At 39.4% G+C, this 21,964-nt stretch overlaps 3 protein-coding genes across 6 annotated transcripts; 2 read left to right on the top strand and 1 right to left on the bottom strand.

Annotated features, from left to right (window-relative positions):
• Position 1: 1 nt before the first annotated feature.
• On the bottom strand, positions 2-11,047 carry LOC144084753 (calpain-1 catalytic subunit-like). Of its 4 annotated transcripts, none has more exons than XM_077613478.1 (23): positions 11,032-11,047; positions 9,972-10,068; positions 6,541-6,787; positions 5,877-5,946; positions 5,276-5,394; positions 5,063-5,196; positions 4,731-4,899; positions 4,188-4,271; positions 4,027-4,112; positions 3,845-3,919; positions 3,229-3,389; positions 2,976-3,145; positions 2,877-2,888; positions 2,109-2,320; positions 1,983-2,022; positions 1,813-1,878; positions 1,629-1,686; positions 1,423-1,487; positions 1,246-1,314; positions 1,100-1,178; positions 907-1,020; positions 762-820; positions 2-694 (listed from the first exon to the last, which is right to left on the bottom strand). In XM_077613478.1, the coding sequence occupies exons 3-23, from the start codon at positions 6,784-6,786 to the stop codon at positions 668-670; spliced, it is 2,115 nt and encodes a 704-aa protein (XP_077469604.1). In that variant the 5' UTR covers position 6,787; positions 9,972-10,068; positions 11,032-11,047; the 3' UTR covers positions 2-667. The 4 variants fall into 4 exon arrangements, with proteins under 4 accessions (XP_077469604.1, XP_077469602.1, XP_077469603.1 ...); XM_077613476.1 differs by lacking the exons at positions 9,972-10,068; positions 11,032-11,047 and adding exons at positions 7,479-7,494; positions 9,083-9,234; XM_077613477.1 differs by lacking the exons at positions 9,972-10,068; positions 11,032-11,047 and adding an exon at positions 9,083-9,245.
• Positions 10,993-17,529, top strand: LOC144084756 (calpain-2 catalytic subunit-like). Its single transcript, XM_077613482.1, has 21 exons — positions 10,993-11,338; positions 11,611-11,680; positions 12,403-12,521; positions 12,798-12,931; positions 13,014-13,182; positions 13,259-13,342; positions 13,863-13,948; positions 14,133-14,207; positions 14,329-14,486; positions 14,574-14,743; positions 14,821-14,832; positions 15,511-15,722; positions 15,800-15,836; positions 15,922-15,987; positions 16,065-16,122; positions 16,195-16,259; positions 16,672-16,740; positions 16,823-16,901; positions 17,041-17,157; positions 17,238-17,293; positions 17,381-17,529. Exons 1-21 carry the CDS (start codon positions 11,102-11,104, stop codon positions 17,402-17,404), a joined length of 2,097 nt encoding a protein of 698 aa, XP_077469608.1. The 5' UTR covers positions 10,993-11,101; the 3' UTR covers positions 17,405-17,529.
• A 1,682-nt stretch (positions 17,530-19,211) lies between these two features.
• LOC144084617 (destrin-like) lies at positions 19,212-21,881 on the top strand. The gene is made up of 4 exons (XM_077613213.1): positions 19,212-19,379; positions 20,251-20,546; positions 21,351-21,427; positions 21,537-21,881. Exons 1-4 carry the CDS (start codon positions 19,377-19,379, stop codon positions 21,656-21,658), a joined length of 498 nt encoding a protein of 165 aa, XP_077469339.1. The 5' UTR covers positions 19,212-19,376; the 3' UTR covers positions 21,659-21,881.
• The last annotated feature ends 83 nt before the right edge of the window (positions 21,882-21,964 follow it).

Below are 21,964 nucleotides of genomic sequence, written 5' to 3' on the forward strand. Positions count from 1 at the left end.
ATATTATTGGCATTATTTATTGAAGGCACAACACATTCTGAACACAAAAATGGCACACATTAATTTAACATGTTTAAGGCTTTCCAATATCGTGATCCCTGTAAATGTTTGTGTCAACAGCGTTTCTCAATGTGAGGCATTTTTGCTAGCAGCTTACTTGAACTAAAACTTTAGTGCAACAACACAAAAATAAAAATAAAATAAAATTTTAAAAAGTCAAAAACTCAAGTCTGTATGGGTGCAAAGTTCAATCAACACTGCCCTGTTAATGTCAATAGAAGTTATACAAAGTAGGAAAAATGTCAACATAATTGATTAGTAACAGTGTAAGTAGTACTTTGTAAAGCATTAACCTAACATTTTTTAAGCATGTTATAGTAGCAGGATCTTTAGAGACCACTTACCCAAAATATAGAAAAATCGCCATGCGAATAAGTTGCCCTTTTGTGATTACGTGTATACTCATGCAGGAGTGATAGCTGCTTACTGTAGGCTTGCATAGTTTCAAGTGGAAACTTGAATTGGATGGACTTTTCGGTACGGGCTTATAGAGTCACTTTGCTACTTTGTGTTCGCTACAGTGGGGGGAAAAGTTATGAGATTATCAAGGCTGAGCATTAAAACGGTAGTCTACAGGCTGCCGCCATCCCGTGTAATGTTGTCTTCTTCAACCACACATGGTGAGGTAAAGCCACTGTTGTGGGAATAGAAAAATAACGGTGTAAAAACAGTTTGCAATCCAGAACTGAAAGTGAACTCACTTCTATGAGACTCAATTCCGCCACTCCTGTCGACTCTTTGTCAAACTGCATGAAAGACCCTGTGTAAAATAATTTGAATGTTATTTTTCTATTATAATCAGTCAGGGATTTTTGATTAATATTTCAAAATGGCGAGAGAACTTACTGAACATGGCCTCCATTTTGACCAAGCAGCAGATAAAGTTATCAAAGTCGATCATCTCATTCTCTGCATACCGGGCAACCAGGATCTCGTTCAGCCTGTTGTTTAATTTAAAACCTTGGAAGACAATGGTCAAATATGCATTTTAGCTTTTTTATTTTATTTCAATAAAGCCAGTACGGTTGTTGTTTTTTACCTGCTGCTTCCACAGCAAGACGCATCTCATATGAACTCATGGCACCTGACTTATCAAGGTCAAATTGTCTAAAAACAAGCTATAGACAAAGGGAGAACATTATTATAGTTTAATTAAATTGCAGCAAACACATTTCCTTCACTTACCAGCCACTTCCGAATCTTGTTCCAAAGAATTTGGAACTCCACCACTCCCAAACGAGCGCTGCCATCTTTCTGATTAACATGTTGTCATGGTGTTTAACTCAATTCAGATGGATACAATGACCTGCCCAAAGTGTGCATTTTCTGAATTGAACTTTAAAATAAAGAGCATAAGGATACATCCATTAGATTGACCATGGTTCTGCAGGATTCCATACTGAAGCCGTCCGTCTTCAGATCCTTATCTGGTAGAACACCATAAGTGGAGTCAACAGACTAAGAGGCCATTTAGAAAATTGACTATGTTTACAGAATAGAAAGTAATTCTAATATGTCAACATATCAGTGGCTACCAATCAATCTTTATAAAAATAAACTAAACTTACGGCGCGAGACAACTCTGTTCAGAATAGTCTGCAGCTCACGAATGGAAATCTCCATATCCTGGGTGAAAAAGAATGAATGCGTCTTAATTTAAAAAATAAAATAAAAGGAGAGCTTTTTAGACCCTCCAAAGGCATGACCAAATATGGTTCCTTGAACATGAGAGTACGGAATTCCAAAACCTACCTCTCCTGCTAGTTGGGCAAACATGGACTTGAAGGACTCATCAATGCCATCTTCATTTACTTCATCCTAGAGTCCAATTGAATCGTGTATCAGGTTACTTTTAATCGATTAACGAGTTGCTGTATTGGAATTTCTTTCAATAGAACTCATCTCAGGTTACATGTACATACCTCTTCTTCTAAATCGGCAGAGATTTCATCGTCCAGTTCTCTACAATAAACAATGACGTTGCTCTTAGCTTTCACGCATTCTTAAAATGCCATTCAGCAATAACAAGTGTGACAAAAGACACTTACTCCGTTTCTGATTGCTTCTCAGTGAACACTCGCAGAACAAAATCCCCCTCTTTACCGGGCTCGAAGGTGGACGGGACGACGAGGTACTCTCCAGGTGGAAGGCGGAGCCTTGTGCTGACCTCCCGCAGGTTAATGAATGTCTCAGAGCGAGCACATGACTGATTTCTCAGAAAGAAGTTCTTCTTCAGGTGGACATTCTGGCAGCCTTTAAACTGAAGGGAGTGGGACACAATCAATGCATTGACATTTCTTTTTCCATTTATAAATGTAATTCTAATCAGAACTGTGAGGCCGATGTGCTAACCACTTATCCACTGGGCTACTTATTCTAAACAATTGCATTAAATATCCACTAACAAACAAACAAAAAACGGTCTGGTGCACAATGTTCCCTCTAATTTTTTGTTTGTCTGGGCAGAAAGACAACCTCCCTGAGCACACTGAGTACCGATGTGAGCAACATCATCATTGCTCGCTATGGGCACACACCAGTATCACACCTGTCATAAGCAGGTGTATGTCTACTACACATAAATGATTTAGTAATAATAAAATTTAATGATTCATATCCATGAATGGGGCGGCCCGGCGGATGAGTGGTTCGTGCGTCGGCCTCACATCTTAAAAAAAAAAAGGATTTTATTTTGTGCGCTCCATATGATTTGCTGTGCGCAGAGAAGACGAGAGTAGTGCGCAATTGCGCACGCGTGCAGTTTATAGGGAACATTGCTGGTGCAGTAAATCTATAGGTGAAGATGTCCCACTTACCTCCTCTGGGATCTGAAACGATACACAAAAGACAAAAATAAATAAATCATAAAGCAAGCACAGATTGTAATAGATTTGTGAACTGAGAATTGCTCTTACCTCATACAGAGCAAAACCAATCGTGTGCATATCCTGACCGTGTCGGCGATATCTGCGGCGGTCTTTCTGCATCAGAGCCACCAGGAAACTACAGGCGACCTCATCATCCTCAGGGTCATCATCCTCCTCCAGCAGTGTAATTTTATACTGAGGGTTGATCCAGAATGTGTCTACAAATATTGAGGAATTGCTATTAAAGGTTTTTTTCTTTTAAGTTCGGAAAAAAACAGAAAGTGTCAGAAAAAGGACTGACTGGGGTGATTCCTGCAGCCTCCGGCAGTACTGCCTCTCCTCCAGGTGCCGTTAAACTTGGTGGTGTTCCAGTGGCTAAGAGTATCCTCCTTTAAGGCATCAGCAGTCAAGTTGCAGATTTCGAGGCGAGAAAACTGCCTCAGGAATTCACTGAAGGACATCCTGGATTGAAATAAGAACAAGCGACATTTTACAATCCACTTCTTTTGTCAAAGACGTCGAAGTAGCTTAGCTTAGCATCAAAACTAAAGGCAACGGTCATGAAGGAGGTCCCCGCAAACACCAAGAAGCCCCCAAACACCAGATCTGTTCTTACATATGGCTTACCAAAAAAGGACTTTGTGGAATTCTAAGAATGTTGTGGTCACTTGAAAATTTAAACTTTGGTATCAGGTTCCTAATTCTTGAAAAATAAACACAGGGAACATAAAGTAACACCACACAAATAGGATGCATACATCTTCAAACCTGTGAGGAGACTGCATTAACCAAATAGCTGAACTATAGCATAATATTAATATTTAATTTGCTCTGTTTACATGACTTAACCTTTCCATCGTACCTTATTAATCATTTAAGTCATGTAAAAAAATCATTGCTGCTCCTGTCGCACATACCAGAACTCTCCGTCTTCCATTTGCAGATGCACTTGATCTCGTTCCGATGGATCAATTTGCTCCCATTCTGAGGAACTAAAGGGAACAGGAATTTTAATTGTATCCAGTGGAACATATTGATCACAGGATCACGTTTCTCACTATCGTAGTGGATTGACGCATTGTACACTGTAAGAACTCACTTGTCACTCCAGGCACCTGTCCACTCCACCTGGCCCCAAGGATTACGAATTCGGATTAAACGCTCCATTCTACCCCGGTAATCCACCTGCATCACAAGGACACGAGTTCACCAATAAATATCATTACGACATGTCCCCTTTAGTGTCCAATTCAGACATACCTCCTTCAGGCCAGTGACTGAATAGGCATGACCCTTCACCAGCTTCTTGAATGTTACAGCCTCCATGTCAAAGGCACTGGTTATCTATGGAACACAATTTTTTTTTAGGATTTGGATTGGATTGGATTGGATTGGATAACTTTATTCATCCCGTATTCGGGAAATTACGTTGTCACAGTAGCAAGAGGGTGAGGATGCAGGAATAGGAAAGGCATTTTAGACATAAATGGATAGGTTTGATATACAATATATATAATAACACATTTCACAGTAATGTAATTCTACTGAAAGTAAAATAATTAAAGTGTTAGCATTCCCATCATTACATGCACTGTTGCTACATTTTTTTTTGAACATATTAACTTTATATAGCCAAAGGGACTACTTTTTTGTCATTCATAAAGATTGAACTAAAAAGCGTCACTAAGAACTGGCGTCCACATACTATGTGGACATCACATTTTGGGTCATGGGGGCCAGAATATTCATATTTGGTATAGTATAAATGGAAAGTGATTGAAAATAATGAGATAACACACTTACATCAATGGAGCAACCCAACAAGGAGCCTCTATCCAAAGCTTTGCTGATGATCTTGTACAGATCTCTAGGGGCTTTGCTGAGTTCATAACTCTCCGAGACCCCTCCTGTGAAGTCTTCGAAACCTTCGGTGGTGCTTCCCCCAGACAGAGCTTCATACGTGCCATTCAGCCTGGAGGATGCAGCGTCGAAAAAAAAAAAAAAATAGTCTTCAGCAATATTGACGGGAAACTACATCACTTGCACGTGTCGGAGATTTACACTGGACTCTTACAGTACATGCACTCAGCTCCATAATTTATAGCCAAAGCCGAGTAGCCTTCAAAACTACCTACTTGGCATAAGCCTTCTCCAACAGTGCACTCCAGAATTCATTGCCCTCAGCAGAATGCACAAACATCAGCTCGCCATCTTTGACGGGAAGTCGATCATCTATCACGATATCTACCCAATCGCCAAATTGCCAGAACTAAAACACAGGAACATAACATCATCAGTTAAACAGGGAGGTCAAACCTGCAGACATCATTGTGTGTCCTTCAAAGTACCTGGAAGTGGAAAATTCCCGCGTAGTCATCGTCAAAGGACTGCCCGTGTGGGACAACCCGATGAAGCAGTTTTTCATTAAGGGTCAGAGAAGCGATGGCTGCCAAAAGCCAGCAATCCCCTGAATCAGAAGAAGAAATTTGCATTTGGATGTGGAAGGCATAAGAATGTAAGAAAATGTCCGATTTTTAAAAAGGGAAGCTCACACTGGACTGTCCACCAGTAATGTTAGTTTGAGTTATCTCATTGAACTAGTAAACATTGTAGCATTTTGTTCATAAGTGTGCTTTCCAACAAATTTGGGAAAATTCTATTTTTCAGAACAAAGTCCTCGCACCCACTTTCATGTCATACTACCATGTATGTATATAATATTTAATGTACAGGTCATTTTACGATGAGAAATGAAGACAAATAAATTAGCAAGATGTTTATTGCACTCTGCGTAATGCTTTAGATGGGAAACAGAACACCATTAGTGGTCCAATTTTAAAAGGAACATCATTAATAACCATCAGGAAATCCCAAAGAGAGTCTGGTGTAATTGAATCATCTTGCAGAACCATTAGGTTTTGGTAGGCAATTAGACCAAAGCTTACGCACCCAACGCTCCCTGGCAGATGTCCGTCCTGGTGGCACCACCCACAATGAATTGAGGCTGATTCACCAGGTCCTTATGTGAAAGAAACAAGTTAGAACAAGTTCACTATTTGAGATTCATTTCATAGGCTAATTAAGATATAAATCCCAGCAGGCTACAAAGACTTTTCCTGCATTGAGGCTATGGGGGAGTAACCCAGTAAACAAATGTCGTGAGTGTGCAACAGAATGCAGACAGCTGCAGTGGTTTAGCAGCCCTCTGTCATGACTTGTCCAATTCAGTTTGCATTTCTAGATGCAAAAAAAAAAGTCATAGATATGTTGTCTGCCGTGTTTACATTCCAGTCATCGCCACAAACACTCGTTTCTGCGAAACTAAACATAGACATTCATGAACAAAGCGATGTTGCCGTTTTGGCAATGACACAAACCATATACAGTCATTTTCACTTTGTTTCACAGTACCATCGGGAAAAAAATCATAAATGTGAACATGAACATTTCACAAACATTGACTTTGACCTGCCCCACTGTGCAATAAAACTTACTACTATGGATGAAGCTAATTATTATCTTTAAGTCAAGACTGACGAAATAAATAACGTCAACATTCGGGCAAGTGGAAACAATAGTGGAACAAATAGTTCCATTTGACAAATGGTCTCACCGTGGGTCTCATCCACTCCACATCTTTGGTTTTAGCAGAATAGGGGGCGAGCTCCTTGAAGCCCAGCGAAGGGGGCTCGGCAGGGAAACAAGGGTCTTCGAAAAGGCAGCCGGACTCAATGCACTCTTGCTTTAGCGCCTCGTAGTCCTGGTTGGCGAAGTGCACCGCCTGCTCGTTGGAGCCCATGCCTTCTGCTCGCAGTCTGTTGGCGTTGATCTTTGCAGATATCCCTCCAATAGGATACATACTGGTGCAAGATAAAAATATAGGAGTGGGTGGTGCAGCATTGAACTATTTTTAGCATCAGTGACACACGCGTGTCAAAGAGTACAGCACCGAGTGGCAGGAACCAAGGTACAAAAAAGTTGAAGTGAATTGTTCTGTCTACTAGATGTCCACCTAAAGTAGATGGACAAAATTTGGGGGTATTAAACCCAGAGGGACTCATTAATATGGAATCAGGGATGAAGAAAATGTTTCATTGATTCATTGGAAGGGCGTAGTTCGAGAATGTATCACAAAAGGGAAGTTCTATTACAAAATTCTTGCCATTTATAATTAGAGTGGAACCTCTAAAAAAGAATGTCACTGCACTTTAAGTTTTTTTTTTCTATTTGCTGAGTGTTCTTTCTTTTCACACTTATGTGAACATTAGTTTACAGGGGAACATGTTAAAACGGTTAAAAAAATTACCATGCAATTGCTATCTGGTCATGAAGGGCTGAACAACAACACAAAATGTTTGATTATTCTCTCAGTCACTAACGCCATTAAATATTTTGGTCAATTGGCACGTTACTAGGCATGTACAAAGTGAGCACTTATGACAGTGTAATAATTCAACAGATAAGTGCAGGGGAAATGAAACTACTAAGATCAAGACCAGACAGGAAAACAAAGCACTGTCATCATTAAAAAAAAGGTTAGTAATGTGATACCTGATGTGCAGACAGGCTGAGTTGGAAAGCGACACAAAAAGAAGGAAAAAAGATATGTCAATCTTGGAATAAATACAGACAAATGGCCTTTTTTTGTGTAGAATTTAGATGATACTGAGCTGCCGAACATGTAGGCCCGCCCATCAGACGCACTGATGCACTTTAGTTAATGACTACACTTATTTTTTTTTCCTTGAACACATTTGACAGCTCAGTGTTGGAAAGGTTCGCATATCTCCTAGGACTTGATAATAGCACTGCGGGGCAAAAAGCCCACCGCTCGTAGCTATTAGTTACTCCTGGCAAATGTGGTTCCCAATCAGTGCTTTCACTTTTGTGCTACTCCGAGGGCCTGTACGCATTCCAGCCACTGGTGGTGAGCTAATGTGTAGATGGAATGAGTAAGCCACCTAAAATGGAAGACAAAAGCTGTGGTTTCGGTGAAATGGTTCCTTTTTTTTTTTTAGATGAGAATGTACGTAATCAAAATCTCAAGTCAAGTTAAGACATGCAGGCATGCAAGGAACTGTAAGGCCTTGTTCAGATCGGCAACTTAAATCTGATTTTAGCGGATCCAGATTGAAATTGGATGGTTCTTTTGTAACCTGGACAGTCAAAAAGCAGAGAAATCGGAATTTTGTGATAGTTTCATATCCAATTAGGACACAATGCTTCTCAGTCTGAATAGCTCAGATACTTTTGGACTATCCGTGACGTAACTCTATGCTGGATGACACCTGACCTGTCAGATGGGTCAATCATGTGTCCAAGTCTGAACATGCCCAGAACACCCAGCTTGAAAAAAAAAACGGATTTGAATATGACTGGAATCGGATATGCCTGCAGTCTGAACATGGCCCAAGACAGTAAGTAAGGATACAGTGAGCAGAATTGCATCCCAAAGCTAAAATAATGATTGAACACTGACCATGTGAGGATAACCTGTTCATAAAATGAATGACCAAGTATTCCCAATTCAATAACTGATTACATCAACAAAATAAATACCACATTACTACAGGCATTGTGGAAATATATTGTGTTGAGTTATTCGTTAGGGGGTCATCCAGGTTTATTTGCAGTATGAAATCATCTTTTAGCTTGCTCTGACCCCGCCCCCATACTATTGCCCAATACTTTCATTCTGCTACATGAACATTCTTGTGGCTTTTAGTCTGCTTAATAACGAACTGTAAAACTCCCAAAAAGCTGATCGATGCATTTCTATGCTAAGTGATGGCATGAAAGGGCCTCAACCTTTGTCGAAAGTGCCAATAATGCTCTCGTTTGCAGCATTGTGGCGAGGAATCCCCTTTGATTTCTGTCATGGGGCACCTGTTCGCAAGGCCTGTGTAGTACTTGCCTCTAATTGAAACGCTATATATACACAGTATTTTTTTAGATATGAAAACACACAGTAGCGCAGACGTGACGTCACTCGGCGACCCTCAACGCCCCACTATACGGAAAAATCTTTTAAAGGACCTCCATTTGCAGTGTGATAAACAAGCCACAAAAGCCGGGCGAGCTCATCGTTAGCTGCAAATGAAACAGAGCATGCACTTGTGTACATAACATGAAAATAAGCAAAAAAAATGACTCACCACCGATTTAAAAAGCAATGGCGTCCTCCTCTTTGCGAGTGGATGGGTGCTAATTGATTAAAATAACGGGAAGTGAAGACTAGCGGTTCAGAAAACAAGAGTCCAGCCCTTTCTCACACACACACACACTCACACGCACACACACACACACGCGCACACTTCCATACACAAGTATACTGCAATAGGAGGGGCCACCGCAAGTCACACCCCCACGCAAGCATCTGCTGCACTATACACAGGCTACCACATGAGGCGCTGTTTTGACTGGTGTTGTTGCACAAAAAATATACAATGTATACAAAAATGTTGAAACTTGAAGTGCCTTTGCGGAAAACAAGACATTTGAACATTGCATTTGTAAATTCTGCAGTTGGATCATGTCCAGCTTATCTATGTTGACTACTACTTATTTAGTATGTTGACAACGTATTCATTATTCATTAATTATGATTATTTATCTGTTCGTTTGTTTGTTGTTGTTGTTATTTGTGCACTTCCCTACGTGTTTATGTTGCAATTATCTATTATGCTGAATTTTTTAAATGTATTATTTATTTACTTTTTCATATTTATTACTTATTTATTTCAGTTTGTTTGTTGTTATTATTTGTGCACTTCGTAGTACATAAAACTTTAATTCTCATTATACTTGTATAATGACAATAAAAGCATTCAATTCAAAGTCCTAAAACAATGTTTTGGATTGCTGTACTGACCCAAATTAACAGTCTGATTGGCAGTGAAACAAGTTCAAAAAGAACTACGACCGCCAACCTCCCTCTAGTGGCTATCTTGGACCCTACAGGCTACAACAAGTCAAATACTGAATAATGGAATTGATAAATCCTGAGACAACGTAGAGAGAAATAGGTTTCAAAGGACAGCTCACCCTTCAGACAGCGATTGGTTTTGCCATCTATTGCTCTGTCTTCTCAGAAAAACAAGCTTCAACCAGGTAACTTCACGCCCCAGAGTGACATGGCACCCTGGCGGACAAAATAAGAAACAGTCACTATACATCAACAAGAACATATATATACATACATATGTATATACTAATGCTTCCATTTCAGTCCACTGGAGGAAGACATTGACGCAGAAACTGAAGCCGTAAGAAGAAGAGTGATTATTTTTGTAAGGTAATTCATACAATGTAAGTATGTCATGGATTCACAACAATCTGGAGAACTTCCATCTTTCTTGTGTTTAGCAGGAGGACCTATCAGAAAGTGATGTGGATAATATAATTTGTCATATTTGCATGATACTACACCAGGCCACCAAGCAGTAAAGCATTCTAATACATTCATTTGTCATCATGCTTCTTTTGTTATATAAGTGAGAGATGTTGTCCAAGTTATTTTAGACTTAATATTGACTCCACGCTCATCAGCATGCTGACTCATTTGTGGTTTTGAGCAGGGAGCAGACACCCGGATAAAACCGGATAAACTCGCCTGGGTAACAGAAGCATGGGAGTGGTTTGAAAAAAGTCAACTTGCGTTTATGTGCGACACCCTGTGGGATCTCAAGTAATCCATGTTTGCTGACAAGGGCATGAACAGCTTTTAAAAAATTGATGACAAGCAAGGCTTGTGTTATTTCCACAGGTTTTCACATCAACAGTAACAGTTGATATTGATTCTGATCAAAGTGCCTCACAATTATTAGCATTTTTTTTTAAATCAGAAATGTTTAAAGCTCTGGACAAGGCAAAATCAAGATGGCTAGCTATGAATTCTCCCGACAAATTTGAAAGGCTTTTAATTACGGAAACATAAACACAGAGCTAAGTGGCCTGAAACAACATCCTGGAAACTGATAAAACACAAGTTCAAGTTGTTTCCGCTCGAAAACCCCTACAAATAATCCCCCTCCGCCCGTGTGCTTGACAAATGTGCTCAGCACCACTCCGACGTGGCGCAGAACCAACAAGGGCGTGGCCTCACCTTATTGTATATACACACACCTGTGCCGGTCACTCAGCCGAGAGCAGGAGCACCTGAGAAGACTTTGAAAATGTCTGGCATTGCAGTCAAGCTACAGCACCATCGAGACAAATTGCAGGGCATTGGAAGCAATGCGCAGGCGGTCCCGTACCTCAACCAGGACTACGAGTCTCTGAAGCGAAGCTGCCTGGAGCGAGGACGCCTCTTTGAGGATGAAAGCTTTGAGCCACTTCCTGCATCTTTGGGCTTCAACGAACTTGGACCCGGTTCCTACAAAGTTCGAGGCATCAAGTGGTTAAGACCCAAGGTATGTACATACAAACAAATTGCTCCTCCCCATAGCTTTTGTTTATAATGTATGCAAAGCTTACTAATTGCAACCTTGGACATTTGTGCATTCCCAAATACAGGATGAATAAAGTTATCCAATCCAATCTTATCTATGTTAAACTATCCAAAGGTTGCACATTACAGTTTTAGATGTCTATGAAAGGGAAATTGCTTTGTTTCTCCCTGAACTCAAAATGCCGGATATGTCACAGACCGTATTAACAATCATTTTCTTTGTCTTTGTTTTAGGAAATTGTTTCCAATCCCAAATTTATTCTGGAAGATGCAACCAGGACTGATATTTGTCAAGGAGCACTTGGTGAGAACCACACAAGACATTCAAAATGACATTCCATACTCGTAAATCATGGGATTTGTCCTTCCTCATCGAGTGTGTATAATTAAAAATAAACCTGCTTGTTCTGAGCTCCGAAAACAACAATGCCTTTAGATAGGAAACGCCCATAGGCTGACGTTAGGTGTCTTGTTGCCAAGGATGTCTCCACCCTGTCTGGAAAAATACAATACAAGAGTGGTGGGTGCTTTAAAGGGAAAGACAACACCTCGTGTAAGAGACAATTTCACAAAGTAGTATTTTAGTATGTAAAATGGTGAATTACCCTGATAATAAGGGAAATATTTTCAGTTGTGGCCAATTTGTAACTCCAGTTGTAGCCACACACTGATAAACATGAGCACAGGTGTATGTGATAATGGGTATTAATGATGTCATGAGAAATGGCAGCCAATGTGAGGTATACACATATTTGATTGGCTCAAAATAATGATGCTTTAAAAAATGTCTGCCTCTATGTTGGGTGGAAAATTCCTGGTATTTTTTGCTTTTATTGTTTTTATCCAATTAAATACGTGTTTTTCTTAATTCATTAAAGAAGATTATTGTCATTGGGATACATACAAAAAAATGTAATGTCTTTCCCTAAAGTTAAAATAAAACAGGGGACTGTGGTTTCAATAAGGAACATTTTTGCGTGGCAATAAGCTTTAATAGCCAAAAAAACAAAAAAAAATTGTGTTCAGGTGACTGCTGGCTTCTAGCGGCTATCGCTTCCTTGACCCTCAACAAGCAGGTTTTGGCCCGTGTTGTACCACATGACCAGAGCTTTGAAGAGGAATATGCTGGGATCTTTCATTTTGAGGTAGACATAAACACACCCTCCATTTAAATAATGTGAATGAAAAAAAACTGGGTAGGAAATCTCAATGGGAGTCCGTTTCAAGTAGGCCAGCCTGTTTTTCCACTTTAAGTGACAAGACCAGAATTAAAAGAAAGTGGAAAAACTGGAGTCGCTCAAAATATGGCCTTATTTACCTGAATGCAGAATTGTGTGAATCCTCAGCCTATGATAAAATCAGAGCAGAATACAGTACTATTAGCACACGAGCAAGTATTTCACATTCTTTTGAATTTTCAGTTCTGGCAGTTTGGCGATTGGGTGGACGTGGTGGTCGATGATCGCTTACCCACAAGAGATGGGGAACTGCTGTTTGTCCACTCCGAGGAAGGGTCCGAGTTTTGGAGCGCCCTGTTAGAGAAGGCCTATGCAAAGTATTTAACATACATCTTGACAAATTAGTAACTTGGCTTCCTGTTGTAGTCCTTAACAACAGTACACATGTTCATGCTTCAGGGTAAATGGCTGCTATGAGGCGCTCTCTGGAGGGACCACCACAGAAGGTTTCGAGGACTTCACCGGAGGCATCGCTGAGAGACACGATCTATCCAAACCAGATCCCCATCTCTTCAATATCATACGGAAGGCCCTGGAACGAGGCTCTCTTCTGGGATGTTCAATCGATGTCAGGGAGAACTTGTGGTTTAATGGTTTTGCTAAACACAAGTTCCTATTGTTGCTTACGTTCCTCTTTATCCTAGATTACCAATGCAGCTGACTCTGAAGCCGTCACTCATCGCAAGCTGGTGAAGGGCCATGCCTACTCATTGACAGGAGCTGAAAAGGTGGGGAGATACCATTGGATTTGGGATGCTTATTGTTTGATATTCCAGCCGTTCACTGCCAAAAATGTATTTTTGCACCCAAAATTGTTGGGTACTGAATAGCGTCTTCTTAAAGATTCATTTTTTTCCCAAAAGGATAGATGTGAGAATTTCTTAAGGAGCTTTCACTGTGAATTACAATTTTGGATGCAAGGCTAATAAGAAAAAAGCAGGGGGCAGTGATGTGCCATTTCAGACTTGAAATAAGACCTCATGTTTAAATATGAGAACACTGCATTGCCCTGAAGTTGGAGAATCTGAACTATTTTAAAACGCATACACAAAAAAAACCACTTATTTTGATAGAAATATGTTAGAATCATTCTTTCTGAGAAGAGTTAAATCTTACATTTGGTAGTTTCAGTCAATTATAATATAACACTAAATTCAGTCAGTCTTCAAAGATCAGTCCAAACTTTTGTCTTTTTTAATGACTGGTCTTCAATGAGGGACCTGGAATAAAGTACACTTCACGTGTCAGGTGTCATACAGAGGAGGAATGGAACAGCTCATCAGAATCCGAAACCCTTGGGGACAAGTGGAGTGGAATGGAGCTTGGAGTGACAAGTGAGTCCTAAACCTTTTAAACAGAATACTACAACACGTTACAGTTTACAGGAACGGCTTCAAATAGTTTACATAAATTGGTTCTCTGAGATGTGCAGCTATGGTCACAAAAACATTGGAAAAAATCTTGAATCTACACAGCATATTGTTGCCCCACAATGGAAAATTGTATTTTTTTTTCTAGTTCTTCTGAGTGGAGATACGTAAGTGATGATGACCGTCAGAGGCTGACCAACCGAAGTGAGGATGGGGAGTTCTGGTAAGAAATTGGGCCCCTTGATTACTTTCTTAGTGGACAGGGGTGTCAAACTTGGGGCCCACTTGAATAGATGGCCACTGTACGGAAAAGGCTTCATTTGTATAGCGCTCTTTTCCGACAGGATGTCATTTTCTGACTTCCTACGAGAGTATTCCCGCCTGGAGATCTGCAACCTCACACCTGACGCCCTTACATCGGACTACAAAAAGTGGGCTGAGACGGAGTTTGAAGAAACGTGGAGAACTGGTGTGTCAGCCGGTGGCTGCAGAAACTATCCAGGTATGTAACTGCCAAGTTTATGTTGTCTGTCATTCTCTTTTGTTTTATAAAACATATTCCTAAAATTCTACTGTTCTGTTTGGTTAGATACATTTTGGACAAATCCTCAGTTTGTCATAAAACTGGAGAGCGTGGATGATGACCCCTATGATGGGGAGGATGGCTGTACCTTCATTGTGGGATTGATGCAAAAGGACAAGCGTCGCAGGAGAAAAATGGGGGAGGACATGGAGACCATTGGCTTCCTCATCTATGACGTGAGCTATACAAGTCCCAATAAACTACAGACCACAAGTCATTCCCAAACTTATGGTGGCTTGTATTTTTTTTCCAGCTTCCTGATGAGGTACAAGCACAAAAGTCTTCTTCAAACAATCCTTGTCAATGTCCAAGATTTTACGCCAAACTCAACCTACTTATACCCATGTACTGTATTTTCTGCACCAGAAGGCACAATCAAAACACTTCAATTCATCTTATGAGCCTTATAGATAAATCAATATTGGCTACTCATTATATGAAATTCCCTTTAGCACCACACATCTATTTGATGTATAACACAACCCCACCACTACTACGACTACTTTAACTATAACACAACCCATTACTACAGCACGTTTTTAAACCAACCGAACGATACGACACCATTTCACTAGTGCCTTAAATTTAAAAAAATCGGTTATTTGCAGTCAGATGCTTCTTGTTTAAGCAAAAAGTGCCTATGTTACATCGGTTGGAACAAAGACCAGACAAACTGCAGCTCTTTGTGGCCTAGTGTTTCTAGTAGGTGTAAAACACACCCATATTACTACTGCTACAGCTACATCTAGTGTATGTATAGTACAACCCCCACTAGTACTACAGCTTCATCTAGTGGATATATAACAAACCCCCTACTACTACTGCTGCGTCTAATAATCCAGTGCGCCTGGTATATGACATGAAATTGAAGATGGGCCTTTCATTAAATGTGCTCCTTACAGTGCAGAAACTACAGTAACCTTTGTACACGGTCACTTTCTAGTACTCTGGTGCAAGACAAGTCCACTTGAAGAAAAATTTCTTTCGGACTAACCGCTCAGCCGCACGGTCTGAAACCTTTATTAACCTGCGAGAGGTGAGCAGTCGTCTGCATCTGCCCCCCGGGGAGTACCTGATCATCCCCTCCACCTTCGAGCCCAACAAGAACGGAGACTTTTACATCCGGGTGTTCTCTGAGAAACCCACCACGTTCCAGTAGGTGCAATTTTGAGAAAGCGTTAACATTGAAGGGTCACATTTAAAGTAAAACTAAAAACTTTGCCTGATTTTAGGGAGATCGATGATCCAGTGGACTGTCACGTTGAAGAGGTAAAATGATTTTCTGTCCAATAAATGGTTGTAAAAATGGCAGTTTTGGAAAAATGCCATCTGTCAATTTTTACTTCACCCTAAGATCGACATAGATGAAAGCGATATTAGTGATCGATTCAAGAGATTGTTTGGACAGCTGGCCGGACATGTGAGTCATTAATGTTTCATCTACAAGATATTCCCTCACGTGATAAAGAGGTGCTAATATTTTAATTGTAATTTTAGGACGTGGAAATATCTCCATTTGAACTGCAGAGAATCCTCAACAAAGTGGTGGTAAATCGTAAGAGAAAATATTTTATTTAACTGCTTCGGTATGCACACTTCCATCTGAACGTAATCTTGTCATTTTTAGGAAGTGACATCAAAACGGATGGCTTCAGCCTGACTACGTGCCGCAACATGGTCAATCTGCTCGATGTATCCTTTGCATTTAAACGCGTTTTGACAACTTAAAAGCGTCTCACTGCTGCTTTTATGGCATGCCAAATTGAATGGAGTCTGTCAAACTCAGACATGTTAATGAAAGGTTTTCGCATTTTCTCCCTTCAAGACCACTATTTTACCATATCCAGGCATTTTTTCTTTTTTTCGGAAGGTTGACCACTAATAGCATACACACATTTACAACTTCTCAGCGTGAAGTCACAGCATCACCGTACTGATATATAATTTAAATGCAAACGGTAATTCTAGTTTTACTCCAATATTTCTTGCTGTGCAATTGGACTAATTAGCAAACCCTGTGGTAGAAACACAATGGCCGTCTTCAAGACCAATTATGTCGCAAAGCCAATTGCGTGTAGATTATTTCACTTAAACCTCTTTAAAGAAAGACGGAAGCAGCAAACTAGGACTGGTGGAGTTCAAGATTCTCTGGAACAAGATAGAAAAGTTTTTGGTAAACCTCTTTCTATGGTTTAGGCTAGTGAATGTAACTTACAAGTTGAGTTAGCTGCGGATAACATGATTTCTGCCTTTAGAGCATTTACAGAGATAAAGATGCAGACCGAAGTGGCTGCATGAGCTCGTCTGAGATGCGGACAGCAGTAGAAGTTGCTGGTGAGTCAAATTGAAGTTAAACAGTTACACACACACACACACATCTATCCCTCCATCCATGACCAGAACCTGTCATACAGTAGTTAACAACGGATGGTGAATTTCTTTCCATCTATAATGTGACATTTGAATTTTGTAGGTTTCTCACTGACCAACCCACTGCACCAGATCATCGTCGCTCGCTACAGAGAACCAAGCTACACTATCGACTTTGACAACTTTGTGTGCTGCCTCATCCGCCTAGAGTCACTTTTCAGTCAGTCTATCAATTCAAAATGTCTAAATATGATTTAATATGCACTATTACTGATATATTTGTCCTTTTCTTCCAAACAGATGCATTCAAGTCCCTAGACAATGGCTCTGGTGTGGTTGAGTTGAACTACTTGCAGGTAAAAGATGCTCAGGGATGATGATATGACAAAAAATAGTTTGGTTTTGACAATAAATTGGTTTTATGCTTGTGTTTTTCTTCCCAGTGGCTGGAACTGTCCATGATATAAGGGAGCTACTCAGATTACTACAAAAAAAGCGCCAGCATTTCTAAGGGGAGTTAAATGATTGATTAGTCTGAAAAATATCATCGCAACGTGGCTTATTCAATAAAGCTGTTTATGAAAGCGTCCTATGTAAGACCATTTTGTTCCAAACAGGTTTGCAAACTTAAAAACTGGTTTAAAGATTCATTTGGGTGTTGAACATATAAATAAAAATAAAATGGATTGATTTTCAGGTCATGTTCAACTACATTTAATTGAATAAGCTACAAAAACAATAATAATTTGAGTTCAAATTGACAAATGCAGATATGAATTGTTAATCATTAACTTTGAAATTTTAGGGCTGCTCAGCATTGCATAAATGCTGGGGAAAAAGACTAAGAAAGTTGAGGAATGCTTATCAAACGCCTGTTTAGAACATGCCTTGGGCAAAATAGCTAATTAAGAACAAGTGAATGCTTTGATTGAATTGAAAAGGAGCTCCCCTAAATTGCTCAGTTATGCAGAAGCAAAGATGGCGCAAGGTTTCATACTTTGAATAACTTAAGGGTGATTTTCTTCAACGTACAATTGCAAGAAAATGAGGGTTTACATCATCTGTACTCTTAAAGATATAGATATCACCACATGACCTCAGGAACATTTAAAAAAAAACAAAGTCAGTGAACATAACTCAGGTCTATGTAAGAGCAAGTCAAAATTCTACAATGTATTATCCCAATGCATGGATCAAAGTGAGACAAAAACTCTTGACTGTAGCATTTGTTTTTTGAAAAACATGACCCAAATTAATCATTGGGAGTTGTTTGAGGTGCTTAATTGAATTAAGGTCCATCTCCACTTTACCATTCCAACAGAGCCCTAACTACATATTGTTTATCATCACATTAACAATGTCACCGTTGAGTAGGTTATCTTCAAGATTGAACAATGTAATTGTAACAATGTTATTTTGTGACTTTCTCACTACAAGGTTTAGATTGAGAATTTCAATTTACAAACCTAATTTTACAATCTACATTTCTATTTCGCAATTTCTATTTTTCAATGTAAGATTATTCAGTAGCATTTGACATCTAAAGCTTCAACAAAAGGTAACGCAACACCGTGGTAAACATGACCCTGTCCAGCTTTTTTTGGAACATGACCCAGCCACCAAATTTCAAGTTAATGATTATTTGCTAAAAATAATAGATCGTCAGTAGACCATGATATAGTAGCTTGTCTTTATAGTGCATTCGATCAAAGAGAGGTTGAAGATAATTTGCAAATCATTCTATTCTTTGATTAAATTTACATGGAACACAATGTCCCAAATGAATAAAGAGTTCTGTAAAATCAAGCAAACTGGGGTATATTGAGTGGGAGTTATTTTGAAATAGGCTATTAGTATGTTCCTGATAGTGGTTAAGTTATTATTATTATTATATTTTTTTTCCCAAAAAGTATTTTATTATCTCCTGCCTACTTTTTACTTACCAATATATGACTTAGAGTGCGAGTGCACGTCACCATCTCTGGAATCAGATCCATTTAGTGACAGAAACTAAAATGTAAAAATGATTTAAAGTGTATAAAATGAAGAAAGTGTGCAAGGCAGGTTCTGATAAAAAAAAACAAAAAAAAACGAGTGACATTCCAATACAACGTGACGTATGTGTTTGAGCAGGTCTGGAGCACCATCCCTTATGTTAGCTGTTTATTTTTCCCATATAAGGTCACTGAATACATTAGCACATTTGCGGAACAGGTTGGTTCTCCATAAACAGGCATTGTAAGTCACACCTATGAGTCACCTGGGCTGAAACGCAAAAGGACAGCCCTTGCCTCGCCCACTTAAGTAGCGGAGGCTCAACTCTGGCCCATCAATACTTCCAACTCACACCCATAAGTCAACTTCACCGTCCTACCGCACTTGCAACTACTACTGCTGCTATCTTTTCTCACTGCCTGCCACCTTCACACTCTTTGCAAAATGGTAAGTACCATTACTTTATAACAATACTTCCATAGATTAATTCTCGTGCATAAATTGTATTATTGTTCATTAACTTATCCGAAGTTTCATTGGAAAATGTGCCACACCAAAAAGCCATACAAAAATACATTCATGGCTTATAAGTAGTTAAAGTGTTAATTATTTATACATGAAGGCCTAGATCATGTAAAGTCAGCCAATTGGATGCAAAGACATAAAGAACAAAAACTACAAGACATCTAGAAGCCAGTACACTCTTAAAACACTGAAAAGTACATGTGTTAGATAAAATAAAAATGCAGAGTTTGTTTGATTTTGCCCAGGGTTTTTTTCTTCAAAGTAAAGCTTTGTCTCCAAAAAAGGGATAGGCTGGAAATTTACTGAATTTGAATCCCTGGGGCAGTCTTTCTTTCCTGTGCAGACACGTTCCAGAATGACAGGCATGTTGCCTCAAACAGGGGCAAAGATGGGATTTGAAAAGTGGTATCCTTATACAAACCATTTAGAAAATGTACATCCTTTATAGTATATGTATTTATAATGTAATGTTTATTGGAGTTGTAACTATCAAGATCAGTTTGGGTCTTGTCTTGGACTACCAAAATTCTTTACGTCTCATTTTCAGACTGGCCCAAGGGGGGACTTGACATTCCCCTGTCAAAACCAGTTAAAATACTGGTTTCGCGATAATAAGTTAAAGTACACTTTGATTTTAGGGGAAGAAAAATGGTGCAAAAAGTCAAATGTTGATGTTTTGTTCAGAAAGATAAATATGCCTAAAACAATACTCAAGTTTTTTAGTAATAGTAATCACAAAAACTGCTCACAATATGAATTACTAAGTAGATTTGTGTGCCCTGTACTTTTTCAGTCGGCATCATCTGGTATGAATGTTGCCGACCGCGTGAAGAGCCTCTATGACGAGATGAAAGTTGCATCCAACAAAGACGAACGTATACGGCTGATTTTGTTCTCGATCAACAATAACATCATCGATGTGTATGAAGACAAGATTTACAAGCAAGGAGATCTGGATAGCGCACAGAAAGACTGCTTCGAGGTGCTCAAGGAACACCTGAAGCCTGAGAAGTCTTTGTACGTACTCTATGATTGCCACTTTGAGAAGAAGGAACTGGGGACGCAACAGGACCTCGTCTTTGCCATGTGGTAAGGCCTTATGTTCTAAAGCGGGGGGCGGGAACCTTTTTGACAGAGGTGACAAAAACAATTAGCGAAAGCCAGAATTTAAAAGGAAAATAGATTTTTAAAAATCCAAAATGTTTAAGTCATTTTACCACTAAATACAAATAGTCTCTGAATTCTTTTGACAACATTGTTACGCTGTTGCTTATCAATGAGGGCGTAGTACATGTAGACGAGTCTAATGAAAAATAAATATGATTAAAAAGGCGCTAGAGGCAATGTCGACAAGATGGGAAGTGTTTTCCAGGGTTGAAAAGAAAGGCAGAGAATAATGCAGGTTGGGAGTCAAACATTAGTCACCCGAAAGCCAAGAGAAGAAAATATGACAATGCGAATGGAGCACTTGGATTCACTTTTTTTTCGAGGGGTTTGTTTTTCTCAGGCCCAAAAATTTAAAGATGTTACACTGCAAAAACACTGATGCAGCAGAAACATGCCAAAAATACGCAATAACTGTGGACTATGAGGTTAACAATGCTCAGTTTGACTGTAAGTAAATCAGAGAGCAATGCTGGCATCATATAAATTAGGATAGTTAAAACAATTGATGTAAATCTTTTTTTTAAATATTGAATATGGTAGTCTTTCATTTTAAGATACAATCTTATGCATGGTTGGGGGCGCAAAATGTTTAATTCTTAATTGTGCAGCAGAAAATAATTGAGAAGCCTTTACTTATGGTAATATGCATTCATTTTTAACCACTGTTCTGTGAAATTTTGAATGAGTATTCTTCAAATTGTGACCACGATTTTGCCTTTCTAACAGGAATGGCCCTCAAACAACGATCAAAAACAAAATGATGTATTGCAGCTCCGTAACTGCTTTAAAAAAGTGCTTCCCAGGTGATCCCCTTATTTTATTATGCACACACACATGTCTTTTCTCAAAATGTAGAATATTTTTACTCTGCCAGCTCATTCAGGTTTTAATATGACATGGGTTCTTCCACAGGCATCAAGCATGACATAGAAATGACTGACCCTGAAGAATCTGCAACCCGGGAGAACTTCATGGAAAAACTAAACGTTACAGGTGTAACTTCAGTTGAGGGCAAGCCAATAAGGTCCCGTTAGTCAAGCCAATCGCGTTATAACTGGTTTAGAAATGGTCAGGTTTTGGGCTATAAGTGGGATGCAGGTATTGTAACGTGAACCGAGCACGTCACTGTACAGTCAAGCTTGTTAGCGGCTATTAAATGACATGTTGTCGCTTGTGCTACATTAAAATTCACATGTTTAATCTAGTCATTGCAAAAAAAAAGCAATGCAGTGGCCAAAATAAATCACTTTCAAACAATTGCATATTTGATGAATATTTATAGGAACTATCCACTAACCTTTGATGTCATTGACATCGAAGGGAGGAGAGGAAAGATTAGG

This window comes from Stigmatopora argus, chromosome 11 (assembly GCF_051989625.1).
Source record: "Stigmatopora argus isolate UIUO_Sarg chromosome 11, RoL_Sarg_1.0, whole genome shotgun sequence".
In the NCBI taxonomy this organism is placed as follows: domain Eukaryota; kingdom Metazoa; phylum Chordata; class Actinopteri; order Syngnathiformes; family Syngnathidae; genus Stigmatopora; species Stigmatopora argus.

Excerpts from the sequence above, each read along its gene's own strand:
- LOC144084753 (XM_077613478.1), bottom strand. The coding sequence starts at position 6,786 with ATGTATCCTATTGGAGGGATATCTGCAAAGATCAACGCCAACAGACTG. Across the intron at positions 1,687-1,812 it reads TTGCCCAACTAGCAGGAGAG|GATATGGAGATTTCCATTCG; the intron begins GTAGGTTTTGGA and ends TTTTTCACCCAG. Across the intron at positions 821-906 it reads CAAAATGGAGGCCATGTTCA|GGTCTTTCATGCAGTTTGAC; the intron begins GTAAGTTCTCTC and ends TATTTTACACAG.
- LOC144084756 (XM_077613482.1), top strand. The coding sequence starts at position 11,102 with ATGTCTGGCATTGCAGTCAAGCTACAGCACCATCGAGACAAATTGCAG. Across the intron at positions 14,487-14,573 it reads TGGCTGCAGAAACTATCCAG|ATACATTTTGGACAAATCCT; the intron begins GTATGTAACTGC and ends CTGTTTGGTTAG. Across the intron at positions 17,294-17,380 it reads TTGAGTTGAACTACTTGCAG|TGGCTGGAACTGTCCATGAT; the intron begins GTAAAAGATGCT and ends TTTTCTTCCCAG.
- LOC144084617 (XM_077613213.1), top strand. Across the intron at positions 20,547-21,350 it reads GACCTCGTCTTTGCCATGTG|GAATGGCCCTCAAACAACGA; the intron begins GTAAGGCCTTAT and ends CCTTTCTAACAG. Across the intron at positions 21,428-21,536 it reads TTTAAAAAAGTGCTTCCCAG|GCATCAAGCATGACATAGAA; the intron begins GTGATCCCCTTA and ends GTTCTTCCACAG.